The following is a 22,089-nucleotide window of genomic DNA, read 5'->3' on the forward strand; positions in this document are numbered from 1 at the left end:
GCGGCGCCAGCAAGCCAGCGCCCGGTAGGACTTGTTCCACGGACTGTACCGGTCCGCGGACCGTGGTTGGGGACCCCTGTTCTAGATCACATGGGCCAATCAAGTCAGCCACAAGTTCCTGCTCAGCTTTGACAGGTGTCCACTGGCGTGGCCTTGGTTCACATGCCGGCTGGTAGATGTTTTGACTAGCACCTGAGGCACCACATTTCTAAGCTCCCCATCCCTCCCCACCATGAATAGTAAGAAGATTTAATCCAAAGTTCAGAATTATCTCAAGGCATCATGAGGCAGTCATCTTACTGCCTTATGTTTGACGATATTAGAGCGTTCTTAGAACGAAATGTTTGTAGAGATTCCAAACAGACTTCTAAAACTTTTACATTAAAGCCACGTCCCAGCTTCTTTATTTATGCCGAAGACTAATCCATCATGAATTTGCAGGATCTAGGAAGGGAAGTATTGTTTTTCTGTATCCCAGTTTATTTTGAGAATAGCTCTGTGTATGTGTTGGTGTGGTGGCATCTGTGGTGATTTATGAGATATTCTCTTGTATTTGTCATTTGTGGGAGGAAATGGGTTCATTTCTTACCTTGATAACCCCAATGAGGCAAGACAATGCGAGAGACTATGTGGCTGTCTCAATATATTTATTGTGACTAAAAAAATGCACAAAGCCAGTTGAGTCGCAGGATTCCTTCTCCTGAAAAGGCAGAGTTTCAACACAAACCACAGAGCAAAAGAAAGGTACCTTTGCAGCGTTATATTTCATAAAGCAACAACCGACACCAGCCAGCACTCTTTAAGATGAGTGCTCACCAAGACAGCAGGGCTGTGTTCATCCTGGAAGGAAAAAAAAAAAATAACTTGAAAGTGAGTAATGTTTATGCCTCTACTGATGGAGCCACCACAGTGAAGTCTCTGCCTCTTCCGTTCACTGAAATTACTTTACGGACTTCAAAATACGTTAAGCTTGTTGTATTTCATGGGCTACCCATGGGTCTCTTTGCTCAGTCTATTCAATGGGAACCTTGATATCTCTGGTGAAGGTGGCAGATGGAAGCTCCATGAAAAGTGGAGCCAATATTTGCAGCTACAAACAGGAAGTCGATGAGCAGATCAGCTCCTTCAACTCTCTGTGGACAAAGAGAGAATGTGAGATCAACCAAGCTGATCTCTTCAGTTGCTTCACGTAAGAAGATTCCAGAGGGAGAGAGAATTGGAAGATGAGGGAATTCACCATAATCCCTCCAACCACAAACAGAGCCTTTTTAAAGGATACTAACTTTGCCTATCTCTTTCATAAATTTGCCTATGAACTCTTTCAAAGAAGTTAGACACCTACAAAGTGACAAGACTGCAAACATTAGATGAGTGCCTACAATCCTTAAGAAAATGATGTACCTTTTATAATTTTTTAATAATTACAGCAAAACACAAGACAAGGTTTTGGCTACGCAAAGTTTTAAACGGCTTAGGGGTTTAAAAATGTCAGAATATTGGATTTTGAATATTAAGACTTTGAAATTCTTAAAAAACAAATTCATGGTTCCATGAAAGAAAAACTGTGTCTTATATTAGAGACATAACAAGACAAGTAACTTATTATGGCTTTCAAAGATATACTTTGATGAACTGCTTTGGGAATTGTGCCAGGACTTTGAACCAATTATATCAATCTTGTTGCATCTTCTTGGAAACAGTCTGCTCCCAAAAGCTGTACAGAAAAAGATATGCAACAAAATCTACCCGAGAACAACAGGAACATTTGAACGAGAATATGCCATCCGATATAAAGAAAAAAATGGATGAGGTTTTAAAAATTAAAGAGGACATAAAATGATATCAGAGAGCAAATGGAACAATTTCTTTTTGCTGGATTTGCAAAAGATGCTGTTTAAAAAATATGTGTCAAGGATCAACAACCATCTGAACGGACTAAAAAGAAATATTTTTTTTACCTTAAATAAATAATACAAAGTTGGTTTATTTGATCAAGGTTAAATTGTTGCCAATTTGGGGTGGTTCTTTCTGGATTTGCTGGTACCTGGAGTGGAAAAATATTCACTGAATATGGTGTTTTAGCTTTTTCCCCTTTCAAACTGGCTTTGTATAAGGAAGTTTTGGGAATTTGTTCTTTTTAAAGGTCAAATTATCCCTCTTTGTTATTTTAAATTTTTGGGTTTTTTGCATTATGTTAGAATATTGGGATTGCTATATATTTGCTAAATCTGGATTTATTTATTTATAGTTAACATGGTCTATAAGCTCCTTCCGTACAGTTACTCTAGAGCTAAGGGATATCTGTGAGGTCTTTTAAAAAGGAGAAGTGATCCTTCTTTGTGATGTAAAACTTTAACTTTGGTTTATACTAGGATACTGGGACCACTTTATACCTTCTAAATAGAGTTTTGCTTACACCTAAAAATTGAAATGTGCAATGTTGAGCTTTATATATACTGTATATTAATGAATTTTCGATTCCATGTGCACATGGATTAGAGAAAGTATATGATATAATGAAGAGAGTAAAAGAACTGAGATGGAAATGGGCTGGTCACATAGCAAGAAGAACTGAGGGGCATGTGGACCAAGGCAGTCATAAAATGGATGGCATTTGATAAAAAGTGTCCACGAAAGACCTCAAACAAGATGGAAAGACGACATCAGCAAGTATGGCGGGCCCAGTTGGCGAAAGAAATCTCAAGACCACATAGGTTGAAAGCATGCAGAGGAGGCCTTTACCCTGCAGTGCATAGACAATGGCTAAAATGAAGATGATGAATTGATTGTATTATGTGAGAACTGTGTTTGAACTATTTTTAATAGCAACTGGATTGGAGAAGATGTTACTTATTATATTTGCCTATAATTCAAAAGATGAGTTGTTATGGGATGAGGAGTTTTAAAATTTTTAGTTAAGAGAAAGTGAACTGAGTATGAAATTGTTTATACTTGTTGTGATGAGGGTGAGAAGTTGCTTTCTTGGGGGCGAGGGAACCCCTTTTTTGCACTCTTTCTTTACTTTTTCTTTATTTTTTTAGCTCGTCTTATCTTTTACTGTCGTAACTAAAACGTTTAATAAAATGATTATTTAAAAAGAACCTAGGTGTCATGTAATCACAAACCTTAATCTGCACAAGAAGTGACTGAAATTTGGAGAGTGAGGTTACTGAACACTCAGGCCCCTTGTTAGTTGAGCAAATGAGCTCACTTTTTTCTTATTTGTGAGGAGGTGTGGTGCCATTGAGCCGAATGCAGAGGCCACTTCTAGGTGTAGTCAGGAAGGCTGCTTGCTCTTTGCCTGTGTTGTCATTTCATGAAGCTCCTGTTGACTACACAGCTCACTCAGGCATGAATCACTGCCTTCTACTTTACTCCTTGCATTTTCTACATATCCTTGAGCTCAATTGACAGATCACAAGCACAGAGAAGAGATAGGGATGAAACAGGAAACAGTAGCTCCATAATTATTGCAACACCTCCACCACACCTATTTCCCAGGTAATTCATTAAGCACTATTTGAGAAGAACAGTAGACCCACATTCAGAAATAGCCAATGGACAAGTACGGAACCAGTGGTGGGATTCAGTTTTTTTTTTTTTACTACCGGTTCTGTGGACGTGGCTTAGTGGGCGTGGCAGGAGAAGGATACTGCAAAATCCCCATTCCCTCCCCACCCCACTAACCTGCTTTCCAGCTCCGTTCTCCTGTGCAGGGCAACCAAAGAAGACCCAGCTGATCAGCTGGGACTCGGGAGGCAGAGAATAGATGGGGGCGGGGCCAGTCAGAGGTGGGATTTGCCAGTTCTCCAAACTAGTCAAAATTTCCTCTTCCAGTTCTCCAGAACTGGTCAGAACCTGCTGAATACCACCTCTGGTAACGGAACTCTTCTGTGCTCGCAACCTGTTGGTCAGAAGTGGGTACCATGCTTAGATAGTTACATGACTCACTGAATTATCAGTCTACACTCACCAGTTCCATCTCACTAGCTATGATGGAGTCTGTCCATTTATTGTGAATTTAAGAAGTTTTCATCATGTCTTTTGACTGCCAGTTGGGGTTCAGGGATGTGCACTGCAGTTCATGGATGCCCTCTGATTTCACTTCTGCAGTCAGAACACACAATGAACACAGTCACATCACAATTTCGGCACTTGGCAACCAGCATGTATTCATGAGAGTGAATGGGGTCATGAGATCACCATCTGCAACCATCGGAGGCTTTCAAGAAGAGACTGGACTGCCATTTGTCAGAAATGGTGTAGGGTCTCCTGCTTGGTCGGGGGGGGGGGGTTGGACTAGATGACCTGCAAGGTCTCTTCCAACTCTGTTAATCTGTAATCTGTAACTTCCCACAAGCAAAGTAATGGGGGAAGCCAGATTTGCTTAACAACTGCATGAGGTGCTTAACAACTGTGGCAAAACTAGTTATAAAACGGGACAAAACTCACTTAACTGCCTTGCTTAGCAGTGGAAATTTTGGGCTGTACTTTGGTCGTCAGTCCAGGATTACCTGTATATCATTTCCAACAGCTAACATCCAGATAAGCAAGCAAAAAACAATCAAGGAACTATGAAGGAGAAAATGACACTGCCCACCAACACTGACAGGGCAAGCTACTATATATAAACAGGGAACACACTCCCCACTGATATGGTACCTAGTTGGGCTATGCCTGCAAGCAAACAAGAGCACCAAGGACTCCACAGTTCAACCCAGAACTACAAATATTCCCTTTATTTATATTCCCTATATTTATTATAATAAATAATTATCAGGGTTGATTTCTGGTGACAATTTAAGAGCTTGGAATATCAACCTTCTAGGTATCTCAAGACCTTAAGGCAGTTTCTTCTTCTCTTCTCTTCTTCTTCTTCTTCTTCTTCTTCTTCTTCTTCTTTCTTCTTCTTCTTCTTCTTCTTCTTCTTCTTCTTCTTCTTCTTCTTCTTCTTCTTCTTCTTCTTCTTCTTCTTCTTCTTCTTCTTCTTCTTCTTCTTCTTCTTCTTCTTCTTCTTCTTCTTCTTCTTCTTCTTCTTCTTCTTCTTCTTCTTCTTCTTCTTCTTCTTCTTCTTCTTCTTCTTCTTCTTCTTCTTCTTCTACCTCAGTAACTTTAAGAAGTGGAGAGGTCAACTCCCAGAATTCCCCAGCTAGGTAGAAGTTGAAGTTCACATATCTTAAAGCCTGCTAGCTGGTGAATTTTGGGAGATGATGTCTACACTTGTTAAAATTGCTAAGGTTGAGTAACACTGGCTCAGGATGTCTTCGGTATCTAGTGTATCAGACAATGTGTCAGGTGGCATGCATAGTTGAAAAAAAAAAACCAAAATCGATACATCAATGAGAAGGACCACATCTATCATTGTGAACCTCTTGTGATCTGCCAGAGAGGTTCTTCTGAAGGTGCTTACCTTCTCAAAAATCTGTTTACAGTATGAAGATTACTGGACAGCACCACCTTCATCTTGTTCAAACTATGAAACACTTGTCCTTGGAAATTGGATTTGAGTCCCACTCAGGTTGGCTTTAGAAGGCCTGTCTTTTGAATCAACTCTTTAACCATTCATGATATTCAGTGAATAAGTTTATTTTTTGTTTAGTTTAAGAGAGATTGTGATGGAAAATGTACCTGAGGGAGCAGTGGGGGATTTTTGGCAACACGGATTTTTCCCAGCAAGAGGTCCTGAATAAGAGACTGTGCAGTCCGGAGCTAAATGGAGGAGGAGGGAAGAGGTTCAGGATAGCCACACCCTAAAATCTCTCAGGATATACTGTATCTAGTAGGTTAAAAGGTTAGAGCTTTAGTTTGGCAAGATTCTGTCCATTGGGTATAAGCAAATGAATGGACGATTGGATTTTTGCTGGGTCATCTTTGGGTTTGGGCCTGACAAAAATGTAAAGGACTGCAATGGAGAATCTCCACCATCCAGGTCATGGTTGTCACAAAGGTGCTTTTTCAAGAGGCAACTGGAATGAGCTGAAGAAGCTTCTTGGATGAGAAGCAAAATGTCTTCAAAGAAAAACCAGAAAGTCCTCTTTAAAAAAGCATCTTTGGGACTGCAGGGTTTGGAGAAATGCAGCCAAACAGTAAGAACCAAGATAGGCAATTTGAACTGATGAGCACATTTGGAAACTTAAGACGTGTGTAGGAGACGACCAGGCTGAACCCAAACGCATCATCAGTCTGGAGTACCAAGGCCTCCAAGAGAAATCTAAGTGCAGCCCCACCTCCTTAAAATTTGTTGACTCTTATCTGACACCAATTTGCATTGACTGGTAGCGGATCAGATTTTTGTGTATAGGTTGCGTGGAATAAATTTGCTGTGCTTTTGAACTCTATCCTGGCTCCTTGTTTCTTATACCAATGTCAAGGTTGTTTAGGCACTCTTATGTAATAAAAGAATGTCCTTCTTTATGCTTTTTCTCTAATAGGTCTTTGGCCATGGAATTATTTTCCGCTTGATCTGCTTTCTCTTTTTAAACAGGACCTTGAGAAAGTTTTGTTCCTATAGATCAGGGGTGTCCAACCTTGGTAACGTTAAGCCTGGAGGACTTCAACTCCCAGAATTCCCCAGCCAGCTTTGCTGGCTGGGGAATTCTGGGAGTTGAAGTCCTCCAGGCTTAACGTTACCAAGGTTGGACACCCCTGCTATAGATCTATGGCAAACATTTTTTGCTTTGTTCTCCCTGTTGCATTTAGCTTCAGAGCGCACTCAATTCCAGCTTTAGGTTTCACTGTATTGAAATGCACAGGGACGGTTTTCCATACGCTGTCCAGTGAGCCGTTCCTCCGTGGTTAATGCGGCATCGTTGCAGCCAGTCGAAGTAGATTACAGAAGTGCATTGTGAGGCTTTCAAGTTAACTGGTCTACAATAGGTTCCAGCACCAAGCAGAATCTGGTTATGGGAGGCCATGAAGGTTGTAGCTGAACTGGAAAGAAAACCATAGCAAAGTTTCTGCACTGTGCCAAATAATCCCACATGGCTGTTGTAACCAGTGACTGAGCTTGACAGGAGAGAGATTTTAACTTAAAACATTGCAAGTCGGAAATCACTGGAAAACTTTGCATTGTACCCCTGGCTCCATTCAAGGCATTCCTCTCCAAGGGGAATGGAAAATGAGCCTTGCTTAATACTGTATGTGGGAGTTTATAGTACAAGATGTCGTGCAGACCCCTAGAATGGGTTAATTCAACAACCAAGTCAAGACCATTGTGCAGATGCAGCCTGTATTTTGGGTGACTGTTGTGGAGCCACTGACTGAAGTGGGAGGGAGCCCTGCCAGTGGGAGTAAAGAAACATTCCAGCCTAGAGTCTGTTTGAGGGAGGAAAGGTCTAAGATCAAAACTTTAGGTTTATATCTATTTGTCTTTTCCCAAGGGGAGACGGACAAGCAAGATTCTTGTAATATAGGTGATCAGCAATAAAGTATCTGTTTGGGCCTATCCACAAGTGGTTCTGGCTGCTTGCACCTGACAGTGACCTCTTTTTAATATGAATAACCATGTTCTACTCTAGAATATTGGCCCAAGTTTAGTATTAGTATGAATATTAGCAAAAAAAATAACAACAATAAGAAAAGCATGGTGTTGATGAGAAAGAGAGGGGTACCCAAAGAAGAGAATATTTATACTTCAAGGGAACTGTGGAGGGTACTCTCCGAGTGTGGTTATTTTCTTGCCGATATTTCATTGCCCAATCAGATAACCTCATTAGTCCACTGCAGAAACATCTGCAACACACTGCATCCCTGTTTGGTTTGGTGGCAGCAGTGCCTCAGATAGAAAGTCCATACAGAGAGTCGTAAGGACAGCCAAGAAGATTATAGGAAGCTCACTTCCTGTTATTCAGGATACTGCTTATAAGCTATATGAGCTTAGAGCTATATGAGCTTAGAGCTTAGACCACACACACCCACTTCATGGTGCGTTTCTGATGATCTCCTCTGGGAGGAGCTTTCAAAGTATTTCTAGCAGGACTACCAGATTCCATAAGAGGTTTATTCCCTAGGCCATCCGTCTGGTAAACTTGCAAGATTTGTTTTTCTCGCCATGTACATGATTACATCCGAACTAGACTGGGTTGTTTCTCTGTGTCATATAATATATGTGGGTATGTGCATAATTTTGTATTGATTTATTTAGTCATATCTATGTAGTTTATATTGGCAGTGGTGACCCTTTGTGTATGCAATGAATTTTCATTTTAATCCATGCTGATTAGTGTACATTCAAAGTGACAATGAAGTGATTCTAAGTTCTAAGAAAACAACCAGTCACCAAGGACCTCAAAGAGAGATGGAAGGGAAGGAGAGAAGGAGGGGGAGAGAGAGAGAGAGACAGACTGGTCAAAGATCAGGAATTTGAACCAACACTTAATGTTCAGTTAGGAGGTTGCATGGATTGATTTTCAGCTAATCAGTAAATCTATAAATACAAGTCAGTGTATAAATATACATAGGATCTGCAAGTAAATGTCACAGTGTGGAAAGGTCTTATTTTGGGTTGCAAACATCCAATCATAACCTCCTTCAGACTGAAAAATGTTTTCCTAATCCTCCCTTCTTCTGCATGGAGGGCGCCTTTTTGTGTATGCAAGGATCTCATGACTGTGCTTTGTCCAGCTATGCTTGGGTATAAACAAAACAACAACGTCCAAATGTTTCCAGTCCTGATCTTGACCTTCCTCTTATTTCATCCAATAGAGAGCGATCCGCGTCCGCAGCCACTCCATGGAAACCATGGTAGGAAGCCAGAAGAAGCACCAGCCTGGAGGAATCCCTGGGAGCTTGAGTGGCGGGATTGTGCACAACAGTGTTGAAGTAACCAAGACCACCTTCTCTGTAAGTGCCATGCAATTTAGAACAATTTAGCTCAGTCCAAAAGAAGGGAAGGGGACATGATGGCTCAACGGTTAAAGACGCTGAGCTTGTCAGCTGAAGTTGAAAGCCTGGGTTCAAGACCTGAGCGCCGCATGATGGGGTGAGCTCTCGTTACTTGTCCCACCTCTTGCCAACCTAGAAGTTTGAAAGCATGCAAATGCAAGTAGATAAATAGGTACCTCTTCGGTACCTCTCTCAATAGTCTAGTACAGGGGTCTGCAACCTTAAACATTCAACCATTTGGACCCATTTCCCACAGAAAAGAAAACACCGGGAGCCTCAAAACCTGGGTAGGTAGGTGTGGCCAACTCAATGTCAGTCGCATCCAGTCACATGACCTCCCCCCAGCCATGCCTATCCAGGTTTTGTGGCTCCCAGTGTTTTCTGTGGGAAGTGGGTCTCCCTCCCTCCCCTCTGATTTCCGTTTTCTGTGTTTTATCTTCTCACGCCAGAGGAGAAGTGACTGAGAAGGGAGGGTGAGGGGCGGGGCCAGCCAGTGGTAGGATCATCCAACAGGGAGCCACAGCAGAGGGCCCAAAGAGTTGCATGCGGCTCCAGAGCCACAGGTTGCTGACACCCAGTCTAGTAGTTAAGATGCTGGGCTTGTTGACCGAAAGGTTGGCAGTTCGAGATCAAGTGCTGCTTGATGGGGTGAGCTCCTGTCCTTGCTCCCACTCCCGCTCAAAAGCATGCAAATGAGAGTAGATAAATAGGTACCACTTCAGTGGGAAAGTAACAGTGTTCCATACACTTCGGCTTATAGTCATACTCGCCATATGACCACGGAAGCTCAAAATTTCCACTACCGGTTCTCCAGAACTGGTCAGAACCTGCTGAATACCACCTCTGCTTTGGCCTGTGACATTCCAAACATCACTTTCTTTGTTTTAAATCTTGATTGCTTTTTCAAAAGCAAATATCTGGATTGCTCAACTCCATGAATTCTCCACATGCTTTCTCTTTCTGTACACATAAACACAGTATGATCTCTGCCTCACAATGCTTACAGACTGAATGGTGACATTTAATTATAGGAAGAAAGGGTACCAAAGAGGCCAAATTCAATGGAAGGATGTATACAAATAGAATTTAAGAAAATATGGTGTACAGATAGTCTTTGACTTACAACTGCAGTTGAGCCCAAAATTTCCGTTGCTAAGCAAGACAGTTGTTAAGTGAATTTTGTCCCATTTTCTTGCCACAGATGCTAAGCGAATAACTGCAGTTGTCAAGTTAGTAAACACAGTTGTTAGGTGAATTTGGCTTCCCCCTTGATCGCTTGTCAGAAGTTGCAAAATAGGAGCCAGTTGCCAAGTGTTCAAAATTTGACCATGGGAAAGGTCATAACTGTGAAAAATGGTCATAAGCCACTTTTTTTTTCAGTGCCTTTGTAACTTAGAACAGTCACTAAACGGAATGGTTGTAAGTCAAGGACTACATGTAATGTAGTGGTTGAGGTGTTGAAGTTGGACAAGTTATCTAGGTTCAAGCTGTCATTCAACTATGGCAGCTTTGAATTGGTGACTCTCATTCTCTCTCAGCTCAGCTTTCCCCACGAGGATCTTGCGCTGTGCAATAGAATGAACAGAGGCTTCCATGCAAGAAAATGTAGAATGTAAATGATTGCTAAGCATGTTTGCACAGAACTTGGGATCAATTGTTTCTTTCTTCAGCCTCCGTTAGCAGCAGCAACAGCCAAGAATCAATCAAGGAGTCCTATAAAGAGGCGATCGGGCTTATTTCCCCGTTTGCACACTGGATCCGAAAGCCAAGCAGAACCCCGGAGCCGATGGTAATTCCATAAATATATGTTTATGCACGTGGTGCCTTGTATTGGGGCCTTTGGAGTGTTTTAGCTTAGAGAAACGGCAGCTTCGGGGGCAGAACATGATTGTGTTTTAAAGAATCATGCATCATCATCATTATTTAATGACTCCATAATCCCTTGCGAGGTGGAGTCTGTGCAACTGAATGGAGCTAACAGAGCGTTTACTGGCCGGATGCCCTTCCTGTCCCCAATGCGGAGCTTGAGCAGATATATTTTCGTTGTACCTGGTCATCCCCTACAACTGTTGTGGTTCGCCGGCAGCAGGTGCGGATGGCTGAGGTCTCTGAGAGCGAGGACTCAGATGAGGGGCCTGCGTGTGATGCAGGGATGGGGCCAGGACTATCGGGGAGTGGGGTGCTGCCTTCGGAGCTTGTGGAGTCTGGCAGCAGTGATGCAGAAGACCCCGAGGAGCCTGTGCCCAGTGCGCATGTGCGCAGGGCTGCTTGAAGGAAAGAGCAGCTACAGCAGCACGGGTGACTTGGGAGTAAGGCTGCAAGGCTTTTAAGGGATAAAAGCTAGCCCTCAGGGGTTGGGTTCTTTGCAGGAAGCAAAGAAGTTCTTTCAACTCCAAGCTCTTGTGGAAGTCCTGTCTATTCTGGTTTGTTTTGTTGCCCTTTGGGAAAATTAATCGCCCAGCCCGGGTTAAATGTTGGATTAGGAAGTGGTGACGGCCATTTACCTGGATAGCTTTTAAAAGGAATTGGTTAAGTTCCTGGAGGATAAATCTTATCTATTAATGTTAATTCAGGATTGAGGACAGCATAGCTCCAAATACTAGTTGGAGGTGGAATTAGTAACATGGAAAGTGAAAAAGCAATATGGCTTCATCTGTTGCTTGTGGGGCTCCAGTTGGCCACTGTAGAAAGCAGATATTGGTCCATCGTAGATCTTGACCTAATCCAGCAGAGCTTGTCATATATGGGTAGTCTTCAATTTACAATCACAATTTAGTCTGAAATTTCTGGTTCTAAGAAGACAGTTAAGTCAGTTTTGCCCCATGTTATGACCTTGTTAAATTAATATCATGGTTGTTAAGTGAATCTGGCTTCCCCATTGACTTTGCTTGTTAGAAGGTCACAGAAGGAGATCACATGATCCTGGGACACTGCAACCGTCATAAATATGAATCTGTTGCCAGTCATCTAAATTTAGAATTAGAATAGAATAGAGCTGGAAGCGACCTTAGAGGTCTTCTAGTCCAGCCCCCTGCTCAAGCAGGAGAACCGTTTCAGACAAGTGACTGTCCAGTCTCTTCTTAAAAACCTCTAGTGATGGAGCCCTCACAACTTCTGGAGGCAAGTCATCCCACTGATGAATTGTTAGGAAGTTTCTCCTGAATTCCAGGTTGCTGATCTCCTTGATTAGTTTCCAACCATTGTTTCTTGTCTTGCCTTCTGGTGCTTTGGAGAATAATTTGACCCTCTCTTCTTTGTAGCAGTCCCTTAAATACTGGAATAATGCTAACATGCCCCTCTCCCCACGTCCTTCTTTTCTTTAGACTAGCCTGGGGTCAGCAACCTGAGGCTCTGGAGCCGCATGTGGCTCTTTCATCCCTCTGCTGTGGCTCCCTGTCACCAGTCAGCTCCACAATTGATAGGGCTTTCAGTTAGGACAGGTGGGGGAACCGGACTTCCAGTCAGCAGAGAAAAAAGGACGCCACGCTAGGAGGAGAGGCTATGGTGGGGGAACCGGACTTCTGGTCAGCTCCAGAATTGAACAGGAAGCTTCCGGTTAGGACCTTTGTGGTTCTTTGAGTGTTTAAGGTTGCTGATTCCTGGACTAGCCAAACCCAAATTCTGCAGCTGTTCTTCATGTGTTTTAGTCTCCAGGCCCCTGATCATCTTAGAGCAACTACTCTCTGAACTTTTTCCAAAGCCTTTGATCACCTTGATCATGGATCTGCCACCTTGGTTGTAAGTGTGACAAATGGTCACGAGTTGCTTTTTTTTCAGTGCCACCGAAACTTCAGACGGCAGTAAACGAATGATTGTAAGTCAAGGACTACCTGTGTATCTTAGATTCTTCGCGGTAGCAGTTGCTAAACCAGATTCTGTTTGACGTTGAGACTTTTTGCTTGAGAGAACTGTGGTTTGATATTCCAAAATCTCTAACATGGGATGAATTAGGTATGAGATAACGAATTCGTTGCCTTGACTACGCTCACGGCCCACATTTGCAGTTTTATAAAAGGGTTACAGAACTCCAGTTAAGTTGCATTAAGGTTGTCTAGATAATTGTTGGAAATAAAATGGATCAAATTATAACGCATTGTAAAAAGAACTACTAGATTACTCAAATTGTTAAGTGTTGTATGCTGAAAACTAATTCAGAAAATTACTATAATGGATATACTGAATTTATTATTAGTGAATAAAATGTCAAAATATTAAACTACTGAGTTGTTAAACAACCCAGTGACATTTATATCCCGTTTCCCCGAAAATACGACCTACCCTGAAAGTAAGTCCTAGCTTGATTTTTACATGTGCGCCCAATATAAGACCTACCCCCCCAAAATAAGCCCTAATTAAGATCCCGCCCACTCCAGAGTGGATGGGTAAAAATTAAACTAGGATGGGGATATGGGGGTGGAGCTGTCCTACTATGTACCTTTGGATAGTTGTAGCCAGGCCTCGCACACCCCAACACCTGCCTTGCCGGCCCATTTCTTCTATAGCCAGCAAGGCTGGCAAGGCTTTCCCGAAGGCCTCTGTAGCTGATAACAAAGCTCTGGATCGATCCAGAGTTCCGTTATCGGCTGCAGAGGCCTTCAGGAAAGCCTTGCCGGCCGCAGAAGAAGTTCCTGAAGGCCTCTGACAGAGAAAAGGGGTGACGCACGCAAATGAAGTTGGTCAATGGAGGACATTCCCCCAAATTAGAGCTGGTGCCTTTTTTGGTGGCAAAAAAAATATAAGACAGGGTCTTATTTTGGGGGAAACACGGCATTAACACAGACTTACTGGCATGGTCCCGTAGGCGTGTGCATAGACACATTCTTATATAACTTTACTAGATAATCTGTGACTCCTTGAGTCATTGTTTCAGAGATATTTCCTTACCAGATTCCTCCATGCCTTCAACAACATTAGAGCTTCTAATGTGCTTCCTTTTCTGGAAAAGTTCTTAAAAATTCAGAGAGATATTTAGAGATGAGCCTATGTTGAAACTGTACAGCACATTCACACTTCAGTGGGTGACCACAAGAAATGTTTTATGACATTTTGAATTAGGTCATAAAATGCTTTACGATAATTTATATGTTGTACATGTCTACACCTGTATGTGTTTAATATATACGTACATACATACCTACATACATACCCTACATACATACATACATACTGGTTGTTAATATTCTAAGCAGTTCGGAGAATCGGTTGTTAGAAGAAATTACAGGGCTAATCCTGTAAGGAAGGCAGGAAGGAAACATTCTGGTGTTGCTCACAGAAACTGCCTCTCCGTTAACCCTTATTACATTCTTGGCAGGACTAGACTTCCTGTCTCTGGAACTTCTCTGGAGTATATATATATATATATATAATATATATTCACTGCCTTGTTTAATAATTCAGTAGTTTAATATTTTTATATTTTATTCACTAATAATTAATGCAATATATTTATTATGGTAATTTTCTGAATTAGTTTTCAACATATAATACTTAACAGTTTTAGTAATCTAGTATTCTTTTTATATTTGTACTGTAAGTCATAAAATCTGTTACAAAATTTTCCAAATTTCAATTCCACAAGAGTCATGGGTTCCAGATTTTGGATGCAATCTATAAATCAGTATAGTTCAAAAATTGCTGCTCTATGATCCATCGTTTTGCTGAGTTAAAGATTTCATACAGACAAAAAAAAAAAGAGAGAGAGAATTGTAGTTGCACATAGATTGCATTTAGTGATCCATCACATGTGACAACTTCCCCCACCATAAAGCAGCATAAAATTATAAACAATGTTATTCAGTTGTCAAATCCTAAAATTAAGATGATTTTGTCCTGTGTAAAGCAACGCTTCTCTAGGTCTTCTAGAAATGATGTTACTTAGTCAAATAAAGAAAGGACTGCAAGCAAACAACCAAGTTCAGAAAACACCAAGGACTCCACGGAAAGTAAAATAAAAATCTAGTGAATTAATAAAAAGGATGCTTTTTTATAAGTAAACAAACAGGTTTTAGTTTAAGCAGGCTTAGTGCTTCTTTTATTCATAACTCATAACTGATTATCTAACTACTATATATGTGTCTGTAGCCAAAGCTTTGCTTTGAGCAATTCAATTCGCCTTTGGATTGTGGCCAACACAGACAGTTTGGTCTTGTTTTTTCATTGAAGATGTTTCGCTTCTCATCCATGAAGCTTCTTCAGCTCTGACAGGACAGTGGGGAATGGAAGGATTTATGCTTCTTGCAGAACAAGGAGTAGGAATGAGAGTAGGAATGGATTTCCAGAGAAAAAAAATTGCAGACTACAGGAACCAGGAGCACCACTCAGGTGACCCTGAGGACACAGCTAAACCTCCTAGTGCGTCAGTGACCCTCCAAAAGGATGCAAATGACCAGCTCTCTGCAAGGAGCTTAAATTCTTCCATTCCCCACTATCCTGTCAGAGTTGAAGAAGCTTCTTGGATGAGAAGCGAAACATCTTCAAAGAAAAAAAAACAAAAAGTCCAGTTGCCTCCTGAAAAAGCACCCTTGGGACATCTTTGTTGGCTGTAAGAAAAAAGAACAGAAGAAGAAAAAGTGTGCCCCTCTTTCTTTTCATATATTCAGTCCCTAGATTGTAGTCTTTTTGGTTCCTAGCTTTGGCTGGCACCCAGAAACCCATCATCTGGATTGTCCTAGATTTGCTGCATCAATTTGCAATGTGGGAAAGAAAGATACTCCTATTAACTTTTCCCTTGAGGAGCCTCTAAACCACCCTCTTCCTATATCGCAGTTTGAAAACTGGGACAACAGGATATTGGTGGCTTGAATCTGAGGCTAGAAATAGATAAGCCAATGCAAGAATCACGGCTGTGACAATGGATAGCAACCAGGAGACCTAAATTCAGGTCCATATCTGTAGGAATGAAAATAACTATTTGTGTCCCATGATAAAGTTTATTATTCCATGTTTCAGACTGGTGCTGAACTTCTCTCTCTCTCCAGAATATCCATAGGAGTTTAGCAGGTGGTCTGGGGTTAGTCACTCTTACAGTTTATCTGTTTCACTGGGTTGTTTTATGCTAAACCTGATAATTGTGATGATGGTATCCACAGTACACTATTTCCCTTTATTCTGTGGTCTCTCTGGTGGTCTCTGGGCTTGACTGCTTGCTTGCAGAAGTTTCATGACCCAACTGGGTAACATCATCAGTGCTAGTGAATAGTGGGTTTATTAGTTTGCCCTGCCAGTTTTTGCAGGGATGTGGTTTTCTCCTTGGTAGTTCCTTCATTAGGGTATAGTTTTCTGTTTGATTGCTTGTCTGGCGTTAATCCCCGTTTATCTGGAGAAGATGTGCTGTAGTCTTGTTTCCTTCTGGTTTATTTTTTTATGGTCTCTTTTGGGTGGTATCTAAGTTTATGCTGGGGCTGCTTTAATTCTCTTCTGTTGGTCCCTTTCTCCATAGTGACAGTGGCTCAGGAACACCCAAAACCCCCGATGGAGGGCATTCCTCCCTTGATATGAAATCAGAGGCTTCCTCGAACCCAAGCTCTCCAGAAATCTGTCCCAACAAAGAGAGGTAAAAGCAAGGTGCAATTTTAAACTCATTGGTTGATGGCATTCAAATGGAGTCATGATTTTCTGGGATTCAGGTTAGTGACATCCACTAAAAGCTGTGGACTCACCATTTCACATGTGAAACGATCCACCACTAAAGTTTTCAGGAATCAATGGATACTCCAATACAGCTCATCGGTCTGGAATCCGCACTGTATATTGCAGTGGTCCCCAACCTTTTTTGTACCACGGTCCGGTACAATCCACGGACCGATCCACGGACCGGTACCGGCATCAGTATGCACGACCAAGGCAAGGCAAGCCGAGCGACCGGCCAGCCAGCCGTCCCCCGCTTCTCCCCGCCACCTTCAACTCCTCCTTTGTACCTTCTCGCTGTCGATGGGCTTTTTGGGCTCTTTCTTAATCTCCTCCTGAGTAACACGAGACTCCACTGCCATCGGGACGGCTCTTCGTTCGAAGCCGCCCCCCCCCTTCGACGAAACTAAGGCGCAAGGATTCCTTCAGCACCCAAACACCGCTTTCCAACTGACGACCGACAAGCTCACCTCGAAGCACTTTCTCAAGCGCCGTCGAAACAAGATGGCGGCGCCCAAGCAAAATAAGCGGCCCGGTACAAAATGATCCACGGACCGGTACTGGTCCGGGGCCCGGTGGTTGGGGACCACTGGTATATTGGACATTAATACAATGGAGTGAGTCCAGAAGTATTTCACGAGAAGAGTACTACACTCCTCTGCTCGCAACAAAACACCCTATATCAACAGGCTTGAAATTTTGGGCTTAGACAACTTTGAACTACACCACCTACAGTTGGACTTAAGTGTAGTACACAAAATTATCTGCTACAATGTCCTACCAGTCAATGACTACTTCAGCTTCAACTGCAACAATACAAGAGCACACAACTGATACAAACTCAATGTAAACCGCTCCAAACTTGATTGCAGAAAATACGACTTCAGCAACAGAGCGGTCAATGCCTGGAATGCACTACCTGACTCTGTTGTTACATCCTCTAACCCCCCACCCCACTCCTTTACCCTCAAACTATCCACTATTGACATCACCCTGTTCCTAAGAGGTCTGTAAGGGCGTGCATAAGTGCACCATCGTGCCTACCGTCCCTGTCCATTTATTCGTACCTATTTCCTGTATTCTTACTCATGTTACTTATACATATTATCTTGTAAGTGATTGACAAATCAAATCAACAAACAAACAAACAAGCAAACAAACTCAAAAACGATGCAAGCAAATGGTGGAGTGGAGGAGGCTTTTCTGACTCTTGGAATACATCCTCTGCTTGTTGGAGTCATCTATTGACTTCAGGGTTGGAGGAACAAAGGGACAAATTATACAGACAATGTCAACTTGTAGTTGATGTCCTTTCTGCAAATTCTCCTTTCTTTTCCAATCTGGGTATAATTTAGCTGTGGGATTGTTTTGAGGCTTTTCTTTGTGGAGTGAGAGGAAGGTGGTCCTTTTCCTGGGTTTGTCTCTGCATGGTCTTGACATTCTTAGCCTTCTAAAAGGCCATGAAGACCTGGGTTTTCTTCCACACATGGAAATTTGGATGTTGGGGAATCCTAACATATGCCTCCTGATGCATTTCTGTTTTTCTCTCACTTTCTGCCAGGCCTTTCATTAAGCTCAAAGAGAATGGAAAGTCAAATATTTCCCGTTCATCCTCAAGTACCAGCAGTTTCAGCAGCACTGCAGGAGAGAGTGAAAATATGGAAGAATACGAAAACCTGGTAAGACTGCTCTCTGCTCTTGATTGATCTGAGGTGGCAAAAGCTCCTGAACCAAACAGAATTCTTTTAGCATATTATGTATTAAATCATTAGCATCTTTCTCCTCAGCTGCCATCAGCAGAGTTGCATAACTCTTGTTTCCTCTTATGTTTGCCAGCCCCATCAGGTAGAACTGACTAGGACAGGTGACTCCAAACTTGGCACCTTTAAGACCTGTGGACTTCAACTCCCAGAATCCCTCAGTCAGTATGGCTGGTTGAGAAATTCTAGGAGTTGAAGTCCACAAGTCTTAAAGTTGTCAAATTGGGAAACCCTAACTAGAATATCAAATGTCACAGGAAGGTTAAGGCTACTTCATTGAGAGTGGTTAAAAGAACACAATTTTGCAAGTCTGAGGATGTTTTACCACCCCTCCTTCTTATACATACGCAAATTGGGAAGGTGTCTATTTGAGCAGCTTACACCTCCTTTCGGCTTGTTTTAGATTTAAGTCATGGTTTTCTTCTCATAGCTTTGATAATAAATCTAGCCTGTCTTACCCAAAGCCATTTATTTACTCGGAGCTCTTTCTAAACAATAGCAATTTTATTCAAACAAGTTATTTTGGTTTAAATTACAGTACAGTGTTCTCACCTTAGCAACAGTGCTAATATATTTACTTTATTAAAAGGGCCATTCTTTCATTTTTCTATGCTTATATACCCCTGAATCTTAAAAGGTCTCAGCAATTTATAATGCAGTGAGCTAAGAAATGGCAACATTAACTTTTCCTTCCTCCCTCCCTTCTTTCCTTCTTTCCTTCCTTCTTTCATTCCTTCCTTCCTTCCTTCCCTCCTCCCTTCCTCCCTCCTTCCTGTTATGTCAAGAGATTGGTTTTAACATCAAAGGAAGGAAGTTGAGATCATTGTAAGAGACATATATTATTTTCACTGGTTTTGTTTTATTTTTTTTGAAAAATGTATTCTGCACAAAATGTATTCTGGACTCCTTTAAGAGAAAAGGTGGTGTATAAAATTAAATAAAACCGACACTTTCTTTAATTCACAGGGCAGCCAGTCCTCAACTGCATCACCATATAAGCAAGACGTATTTGTTTACAGTCCTTCCCAAAGCATCGAGAATCCAAATTTAGCATCAGCCTCAACCCCTGTTATCATGAGCAGGAGCCCCACTGGTGAGTTTGACTAAACCCTATCTGGATGGGCTTTGAATGACGTCACTGGTGAAGAGGACCTAGTAGGTAGGCTTAGCGTTGTGTTTTGGAATAGGAACTTTGTAGTCTAGTTAATTGTGCCGAGAGTTTCCTGGTGGTCACCCATGTAAATATTAGCCAAGCCCATGCCTGCTTAGAGATATGGATATAGTTATGCTTCAAATGCAGGCAGGGCCTGATGTGTGTATCACATCAGAATATAGAGCCATTTGCAAGTGCCTTTTGCAGCCTGAGTGCTTGCCCCACTCATACATCAAAGCTATCCAGATAGTTTTGGTCACCACACTATAAAAAAGATGTTGAGACTCTAGTAAAAGTATAGAAAAGAGCAATAAAGATGATTAGGGAACTGGAAACTAAAACATACGAAGAACGGTTACAGGAACTGGGCATGGCTAGTCTAGTGAAGAGAAGGACCAGGGGAGACAGGATAGCAGCCTTCCAATATTTGAGGGGCTGCCACAGAGAAGAAGGGGTCAAGCTAGTTTCCAAGGCACCTGAAGGCCAGGCAGGGAATAATGGATGGAAACTGAACTAGGAGAGATTCAACCTGAAAATAAGGAGAAACTTTCTGACAGTGAGGATAATCAACCTATGGAACAGAAGTTACCTTTGGAAGTTGTGGGAGCTTCATCACTGGAGGCTTTCAAAAAGAGACTGGGCTGCCATCGGTCAGAAATGGTATAGGGTCTCCTGCTTGGATGGGGGTGGGTGGACTAGATGACCTACAAGGTCCCTTCCAACTCTGTTATTCTGTATTCAGATAGTTGAATCTTACTCCCAGATTAACAGAAGACCAGACTCCCTATATTACAGAGCTGACAGATAGAGAGACTGGCAAACACCATTAATATTCCACAGGTTATGTACGGTCTCTGTTTTGCCAACTGTCAGAGTGGTGCCCAGCCAATTGGTTCTTTTGGACCCAGATAAGCACACCAGTAAATAAAAGGGATTTTAGGCTTTATTATTAGCTCAAACAGATTTAAACACAACATAAAAACCATACATACCAAGCAAGATCAAATCCAAATTACTTATAAGCTGTCAGGAGCACCTTAATAATCACAGCACAGATACACCAATTAGCATCCAATTTCACAATATCCAATGCTAGGTTAGCACAAACAACCCCAAGGTTTTTTAATCAAATCAGGCACCATGACCTTGTGGTCCTGTTATGGTCAGAAGACTTCAAGACCTGACCTTGACTGGCTGGCACAAGACTTTGAATTGAAAGTTTGAGATTTTCACAGGAAGAAAAGCTTTGCAGGTATCTGAAGATTCCTTCCCCTTCTCCTTTATTCAGTAAACAAAAGTTTTTAAAAAAAGAAGGTTAGGGTAAAGAAATTGCTCTAAACTTCTAGAATTTTCTTACTTTTTTTCTTAAATTTTCTAAAAAAAAATGAAGGAGAAATCAAAACATATCACTGACCTCAGAATAACAACCATCTTCCTCATTACCATTGCTGTCTCCTGATTTATATCAGCATATATGTTTTGAATAAATTAATCAAGCAAGCAAGCAAGTAACTAATTTGCCACAACTATTTAACTCTTCTCTTTAGCTGACACCTGAGGTGTGTGTTTGTGTATATGTGTGTGAGAGGGAGAGAGAGAGAGAGAGAGAGAACATTGCATATGTGTAAATATTGGTATTGCTGTGAAACAATCATTGCTGGGATTTTCATTCCTTTGGTTTTTTTTAAAATAAACTTTATTGGTTTTACAATTAAAATAAACAAACACATACACAACATAGAAAAATAAAGAAAACAAAGAGGTTAAGCTACAACTGTAGTAATTATATACTTGCATTAAGATTTAATTGTAAATAGGACACCAATAATGATACAAATAAAGAACCACAAACTGTTGATAATGGAATTGTTTTTTATTTGTTTTTCTTGTTTTAATGGATATCAGTTCTGAATCTTCCAAATAAATAATTAGAAAGTAACTGATTTGGGTTGGGTTTTTTTGCGGGTTTTTTTTTTTTTGTATTGTTCCACAGATATAAAAAGCAGAAATTCTCCGAGATCAAATCTAAAATTTCGCTTTGATAAACTTAGCCATTCAAGCTCTGGCCCGGTAAGTAAAGATGAACGTAACTACCTTCCCTTAAATCAGGGCAGGGACTTGCTTTGTTACTTTTGAATGCTTAACATCTGACTCCAATGAGTATTGGTGACTTGTGGTTGCATTTAGTGAGATACAATTCTTCTTTGGTTAAAAGAAGTTTTATCTTTTCCAAGATTGATATGGTAGCTGAATGATGCTTGGAATATATGCCTTTAAGTTATGGAGGTGCTGATTGAATGTTTCTTTAACTCAAAGATGTTTCTTTTGGGACCATGTGGCTACTGTCCAAACCCAGAAAAAGGCTTTGCATCTTTAAGGAGACCTGAATCGATGCAGTCAGGGCTCACTTGTTCCCCTCCAAATCATCTTTTCCACTTTGGATCTCATGAACTCTCTCAAATGATGTAGTAGAATAGATTGTCACCGGAGTCCTGTTTGTTTCATTTTTTTAAGCCCAGGGAAAAGTAAAAAATTCATGGAATTAAAAAAAAAAATCTGGCAAGTTTTGAAGTATTTATAATGCAAGAGCTGTAGCCACTCGTTCTATTCTATAACTGATAGTGAATTGATCTAAAAGAACCTTAGAAAAGAACTTAGAAAGAAACA

At 41.4% G+C, this 22,089-nt stretch overlaps 1 protein-coding gene across 5 annotated transcripts in view; it reads left to right on the forward strand.

Annotated features, from left to right (window-relative positions):
• The window catches only part of RAP1GAP2 (RAP1 GTPase activating protein 2), a 305,221-nt gene that overhangs the window by 282,935 nt on the left and 197 nt on the right, over positions 1–22,089 (forward strand). For all 5 annotated transcript variants that reach the window (XM_087957354.1, XM_087957344.1, XM_087957358.1 and 2 more), the window contains 6 exons: positions 8,704–8,841; positions 10,554–10,672; positions 16,322–16,435; positions 18,071–18,188; positions 19,236–19,362; positions 21,416–21,492. In XM_087957354.1, coding sequence (XP_087813480.1) covers positions 8,704–8,841; positions 10,554–10,672; positions 16,322–16,435; positions 18,071–18,188; positions 19,236–19,362; positions 21,416–21,492 — 693 coding nt within the window. The remainder of the gene's footprint in view (positions 1–8,703; positions 8,842–10,553; positions 10,673–16,321; positions 16,436–18,070; positions 18,189–19,235; positions 19,363–21,415; positions 21,493–22,089) is intronic.

The sequence above is a fragment of the Notechis scutatus genome, chromosome 1, assembly GCF_049901735.1.
Source record: "Notechis scutatus isolate UNSWTSFEM ecotype Mainland chromosome 1, rNotScu1.2, whole genome shotgun sequence".
In the NCBI taxonomy this organism is placed as follows: domain Eukaryota; kingdom Metazoa; phylum Chordata; class Lepidosauria; order Squamata; family Elapidae; genus Notechis; species Notechis scutatus.